Below are 6,769 nucleotides of genomic sequence, written 5' to 3'. Positions count from 1 at the left end.
TGGTTGTGAGCCACCATGTGGTTGCTGGGATTTGAACTCAGGACCTTCAGAAGAGCAGTCAGGTGCTCTTACCTGCTGAGCCATCTCACCAGCCCTTGTTGTTTATTTTTAATACAAGATCTCACTGTGTAGTCTGGGCTGGGCTTGTGATCTTCCTGCCTCAACCTTGCAAGTGCTGAGATGACATGCTGTGAAACTCTATCAGCTACAGAGCATTAAAAACACACTGCTCAGAGGCCTGAGCTCACGGCTCAGTAGGAGTGCTTGCATGGGGCCTTGGGCTTGATCTCCAGCACTGGGGTGATGGCAGATAGCATCCAGAGTTCAAGACCAGCTATGGTTACACAACAAATCTGATGCCAGACTAGGCTACATGAAACTGTGTCGATTTCATAAGAACCACGAATGGTCTTAAAGTACTCTGGCTGATGAGTACTCAGATGTCATCAGATCAGGAGAAAAAAAGTTTACAATAAAGGGGCAAGAAGATAAGGGGGAAGGAACAGGGAGATTGTGTGGCGACCTCACAGGAGTAGGCTGAAAGGAAAAGGGACCTTGCCAGGACCAAGCAGGGGACAGTGGGGTGGCTGAGGGTGAGCTGGCAAGCAGGCGGCTTGTCCTCGGGACAGTCACCCCTGGACCTGGCCTACAGCAGAGCCTGCCAGGTACTCACTTGAGCTTTAGCTCCCGGGTGAGTTCATTCTGCGTCTGCTCCAGCTCCTGGCGCTCTTTGATGTGTTCTTCTTGGAGGTCATGGATCTCGGCCTTCACGGCCTGAAGCTTGGAAAAGAGCTAGAGCAGGGAGACACAGCTGAGGAAAGGCTGTCCAAGGAAGGCACACCCCTCCCCCAGGGCTCCCAGCACCTGTCTCCTACCTTTTTGAGCTTTTTGGTCTTGATGTCTACCTCTTGCTGCAATGAGGTGTAAGTCTCTTTTAGTTCCAAGGTCTCCTCATCTCGACTCTCCATTTGCTGCTGGATTTCTCTTTCTCGACGTTTCTGAGCAATACCACAAAATCTATCAGCTTGCCCTAATGACCATGTCTACACACTATGGGCTGGATGCTCCCAGTCGGCTCTGGCTAGCATGGGCTGACAGCTCCTGTCCGTTCCCCTTGGAGCTGCTCTCAGCCCACAGGTGTCTGCTCTGTGGCCTGATGTCAGCACACGCCTTCCTCCCCATACAAGAATGCAAGGTTACCTGCTCTGCAATTTCCTGGCGTTTCTGCTCCAGGATCTTCTGCTGCTCGTTAGTGTGATCTACTATATTTTTTCCTCCAACAAGCAGTTTACTCTCCATGGCCTGAGTGAGGAACAAAGTAAAATCCATCCTGTGGTTCATCCCACAACATAACCCCTCACAGAAGACCTTAGCTCAGGTCTGGCTAAGCATATTGGTCCATGCCTGTGGTCCCGACATTCATATGACTGAGGCTGGAAGATTGTAAATTACAGGCCAGACTGGGGTACATACTGAGACCCTGTACAAAAAAACAAAAACAAAAACCTCCCCAAAACAAACAAGCAAAAAACCAGTCTGGGGTAAAATACATGTGCCCTGCCCACAGCAGGATGGGACCCCACCTGACGACACTGAAAGTCTAGTGACTTGAAACATATGTGCTTTTCAGGGTTTGGGCTTTTTGTTTTTTAACCAAGTCATTTATTGGGTTGTCCATCCACAACACTAACCCCACTCTACACAAACTGAACACATCTGGCGTGCTACAGACCAGACAGTGCAGTTAGTGAGGACTGTGAGGCTCAGAGCCCACCTAGGGACACAGACAGGTAAACAAGCTTGGACCAGGCGCTTTGGGATGCCATCAGGAGGGAAGTGTGAGTGACTAATGGGAGAGGCACACTAAAAGGCGAGGAGTCAAGCTTTCAGGGGAAGTTGGGGACAGCTTCCTGTCTGGAGGGACAGCTACACAAAAAGCTGAAGTAAAAATAAAAATCTACTAAGAAAACACTCCTACCCCCATTGTTAGCCAGGGAGTAGGATACGGAAGTTGACAAAGCCAACAAAGGTTGGAGCAAAAGCCTCAGATCCTAATTAGGAAACCAGGCATGGCCCTGAGAGCCTCAGGGAGCATGGACAGGTAGGTAAGCCAAACAGGAGTGCACAACCATTCTGCTTTAAGACCATACCCCTGCAACAGGAGGAACTCCAGGACAAGAACAGCAGATGAAACCCTGGCAGAAGGCTGCTGAGCAGCAGGGCCTGGGCGAGGGAGCCAGATGAGGCAAGAGCAAGAGGCCCTGGGACTGAGGGGGCTGGAGAGATGGCTCAGTGGTTAAGAGCACTGACTACAAGCCGGGCAGTGGTGGTGCACACCTTTAATCCCAGCACTTGGGAGGCAGAGACAGGTAGATTTCTGAGTTCGAGGCCAGCCTGGTCTACAAAGTGAGTTCCAGGACAGCCAGGGCTACACAGAGAAACCCTGTTTAAAAAAACCAAAAAAAAAAAAAAAAAAAAAAAAAAAAAAAAAAAAAAAAAAGCACTGACTACTCTTCCAGAGGTCCCAAGTTCAATTCCTAGCAACCATATTAGTGGCTCACAAACCATCTATAATGGCATCTGATGCCCTCTTCTGGTGTGTCTGAAGACAGCTACAGTTTACTCATATTCATAAAATATAAGTAATTCTTTAAAAGAAAAACTCACTGTAGAATATAAAGGTGCCAGCAATTTCTTGCATATACATAGTCTCCTGGAGCCAAGCACAAGAATGGTTGCAGGAAACATGGAAACAGCCCGCATTAAGAGGAAAGTGGAGCAAACATCACAGAGTATTTGGAGCAGTAATAGATGAACACAATCACACAGCAGGCATCAGTACAGGGACAGACATTTGGTAAGTAAAAGCAAACCTTAAGTAACATCCTATGTGAAACTAGACAAGCAAGGGAACAGCAAACACTGGCTTCCTGATGACATGCATGGTGGCACTTGCCTGTGTTCATTCCTTTTTTGTTGTTTTTTTGTTTTTTCTGACACAGGGTTTCTTTGTGTAGCCCTGGCTGTCCTGGAAGTCACTTTGTAGACCAGGCTGGCCTCGAACTCAGAAATCTACCTGCCTCTGCCTCCCAAGTGCTGGGACTAAAGGCATGCACCACCACGCCCGACTTCGCCTGTGTTCATTCTTGGCTACTATCAAGTTGAAGGCTATCCTGGGCTACACCCTGCTTTTTTTTTTAAAAAAAAATGCTGGGCACAGTACTCTATTGTTGAGTAGGCTGAAACAGGAGCACTGCTGTGACTCAGGGCCAGCCTGGACTACACAGATTCAAAAAACTAAACAGAAATATCAAAAAACTGGGGAGGAGGAAAAAGATGAAGGAGGAGAAGAGAGAAGGAGGTGGTGGAAAAAGAAAATGTTACCCTATTCCTTAATGGAAGCAACAATGCCTGGGCATTGGTTTTCTTGCTGGTCTCCATAAAGTGCACATACATGACAATTAGGTTTTGACTTTTATTGGACAGGGGGTCTCACCCTGTAGCAGGCTGTCCTGAACTTATTATATAGGCCTCACAAGAGATCCACCTGCCTCTGCCTCCAGTGTGTAGTGATTAAAGGCGTTTGTCATCATGCCAAAGTCTTACTGTATAACATTTTTGATCCAAGACAAGGAATGGAAAGGGAAAGGGCTGCAAAAGGGTACAGTACCTTGATTTTGGCACCCAGCATCTCTGCAGCATCCTTCTCCCTCCGCAGGTCCTCCATCTTTTTCTCCTTCTCCTTCAGCAGCCTCATCTTCTCCTCTGCAACCAAGCTGTGGTCCTCTACAATGGCCCGCTTCTCAATCTCCAGTTTTTCTTGCTGTTCCCGCCAGTAATCATCCTTATCATCCCCGTCCTCCTCACCCTCTTCTCCCTCCTCCTCCTCCTCTTCCCCACCCCCACCACTGCCACCACCTTCCCTCCGCTTCTCTCGCCTCTTCCTCCTGCCAATGGAACGTTTTTCCAGCTGGGCCTTGAGCCGAGCAATTTCTTCTTGGAATTCTCGAAGCAGAGCATCCTTTGGGTCCTCATTGACCCTTGGCTTGTTCTTAATGTTTTTGGCACGGTTGGCATATCTCAGAGTGGTCAGGGTCTCTTCTACATTGTAAGAAGCAGGACCCACATTGGCTACCATCACAGTTTTGGCATTGCCACCAAGAGAATCTTGAAGAAGCCTGGTCAGCTTTGAGTCTCTATATGGAATATGGGTGCTTTTGCCATCTACAAGGGCAGAGATAACATTACCCAAGGCTGAAAGGGACAGGTTGATCTTGGTGGCTTCCTTCAGTCTTTCCCCTTGAGCTCCAGTCTTGGCTTGCCTCTCACTGCCAGCAAGATCTACAAGGTTCAGTTTTCCTACCCGGATGTGGTTTTCCCCATCCAGGCCCACCTCACTGCATTCAATGGTGATGACAAAGATTGCATGCGACCGTGAGCTGTGTTCGTTCATGTTGGTAGCACCGACAGACCGGTTCTGGTTTCCCACATTCATCACATGCTCTATCTCCTTCACACTCTTGGTGACAAAAGAAGACAAATCTTTTACATACACTCCTGTGTCTGGTCTCTCTTTGAGCTCCAGCCTTTTGGTCTGATCCTTTGAAAGCAAATCTCGGATCTCTTCCTGATAGATCTCTAAGTAAGATGCCCTGACCAGGTACTGCTGATTCTGAGATCGAGAGATGTGGGTGAAGATGTGATCAAAGGAGTTGGGGATGACCCCTCTTTTTTCAGGGTCACCACGGACTCCCTCCATGGTATAGGTTTTCCCAGTTCCTGTTTGTCCATAGGCAAAAATTGTGCCATTGAAACCCTGCAACACAGAGTCCACGAGTGGTCGGAACGTCTCATCATAGAGCTCAAACTGCTTGGCGTTCCAATCATACACAGCATCGAAGGTGAAGGTCTTGGGCATTTCATGGGATGTGCCTTTGGGGTTCTTCACAGACACCTGCCCCAGCTTCACATCCACATCTACCACCTTGTCATAAGATGCAGCCTTTTCTTTGCCATTCATGGGCCGACAGCGGACTACCACCCGGACTGACTCTGAGCTTTTTAACTTGGACATGATGAACTCTGACCAGCTTAGCCTCGAGGGCTACAAATCCAAAATGGCTCAGGATGCTAAGGTTCTAGAAAAAAGACAAAAGTAGTGAGCATGGTGTACTTGTTACTGGAGTCTGCCCTAGTAACAGCAGTGGGCACACAATCTTTACCAGAAGGCTTTCTGATAGCCATATTTAGTTACTCTAGGACACCAGGCATTTCTTCTGGGACTTTAGCCAGCTTCAGCAGTAAAAAGACTCCAGTCCACTAAGATTAATTTGTATTCACCCTCAATCAATATTTGATTTTATACTACAGGATGCTTTTATCTTTTCTTTTTTAGAGAAAGGATTATAAGTGATAGGATTACAAGCATGAACTATCACACCTTTGTTTTTATTGTCACTGTTGTTTTTTGTTTTGTTTTGTTTTTTCTTCTAAAGATTTTTTTTTTTTTTTTTTTTTTTTTTTTTTAAAAATTTTTTTTTTTTTTTTTTTTTTTTTGTTTTCAAGACAGGGTTTCTCTGTGTATCCTTGACTGTCCTAAAACTCACTCTATAGACCAGGCTGTCCTGGAACTCAGAGATCTGCCAGCCTCTACCTCTTTTTTTTTTCTTTTTAAAGATTTATTTATTAAAATTATTAATTATTATTATATCTAAGTACACTGTAGCTGTCTTCAAATTCATCAGAAGAGGGCATCAGATCTCATTACGGATGGTTGTAAGCCATCATGTGGTTGCTGGGATTTGAACTCAGGACCTTCGGAAGAACAGTCAGTGCTCTTAACCACTGAGCCATCTCTCCAGCCCCAGCCTCTACCTCTTAAAGGGCATATGCCTCCCTCCCTCCCCTACTTCAGAGGATTTACTTTAAGTTATGTGTAAGTGTGTTTCTGTGTGGAAAGGTGCACAACTGCAGGCACCCACAGAGGCCAGAAGAGGTTGTAAGATCCCCTGAAGCTGTGGTTACAGATTGCTCTGAGCCACCTGACAGGGGTACTGGAAACTGAACTTTGCTTTGTTGGAAGAGCATCAAGCATTCTTAAGCACTGACCCACCTCTCTAGCCCTTACTGGAAGTCTTTTAAAAGCCTGGGTGACCTTCTATTCTATGAACTACTAAACCCCTAAGGACAACAAGGTGAAACTATCAAAATTTTAAATGTGTAAGGGTCAGCAAGAGGGCTCAGCGGGTAAAGGAACCCGCCACCAAGCCTAAGGATCCGAGTTCAGTTGCCAAGACTCACATGGTAGAATTTCAATAAGGTGTTCTTTAATCTTGGCATATTCCACAACTGTGCACATATACATACACACAAATAAAATGTAATAAAAACAATTCTAAGACTTTATCCTACAGGTAAGTGTCTATGACACATCTCTTCCAGGTAATTTGTTGTGACACTGTGATAGCCAGAGAGTGGGGACAATTCCAGTGTCCATCAAGAGAGGGTAACTAAATACACAGGAATCTGGCATAGTTTTTAATGTGACCTAAGTAAATTCATACCAAGATATATTAATTAAATAAGTGAAGCACAATGTGGTATGAGCTTAAACAGGGGACATAAGAGTGAACCCTAGCCGGGCGTGGTGGCGCACGCCTTTAATCCCAGCACTTAGGAAGCGGAGGCAGGCGGATTTCTGAGTTCAAGGCCAGCCTGGTCTACAGAGTGAGTTCCAGGACAGCCAGGGCTATACAGAGAAACCCTGTTT

The 6,769-nt window shown here is 46.3% G+C and overlaps 1 protein-coding gene across 1 annotated transcript in view; it reads right to left on the bottom strand.

Annotated features, from left to right (window-relative positions):
- The window catches only part of Kif3b (kinesin family member 3B), a 47,052-nt gene that overhangs the window by 11,692 nt on the left and 28,591 nt on the right, over positions 1-6,769 (bottom strand). The window contains exons 2-5 of the mRNA XM_021193042.1: positions 3,671-5,138; positions 1,201-1,302; positions 876-998; positions 674-792 (exon numbers count right to left, since the gene is read on the bottom strand). Of these exons, the coding sequence (XP_021048701.1) occupies positions 674-792; positions 876-998; positions 1,201-1,302; positions 3,671-5,074 (1,748 nt within the window). The 5' untranslated portion in view covers positions 5,075-5,138. The remainder of the gene's footprint in view (positions 1-673; positions 793-875; positions 999-1,200; positions 1,303-3,670; positions 5,139-6,769) is intronic.

Source organism: Mus pahari, chromosome 3, assembly GCF_900095145.1.
Source record: "Mus pahari chromosome 3, PAHARI_EIJ_v1.1, whole genome shotgun sequence".
In the NCBI taxonomy this organism is placed as follows: Eukaryota; Metazoa; Chordata; class Mammalia; order Rodentia; family Muridae; genus Mus; species Mus pahari.
Note: the sequence above shows the minus strand (reverse complement) of the source record. Positions and strands in the feature narration are given on the sequence as shown.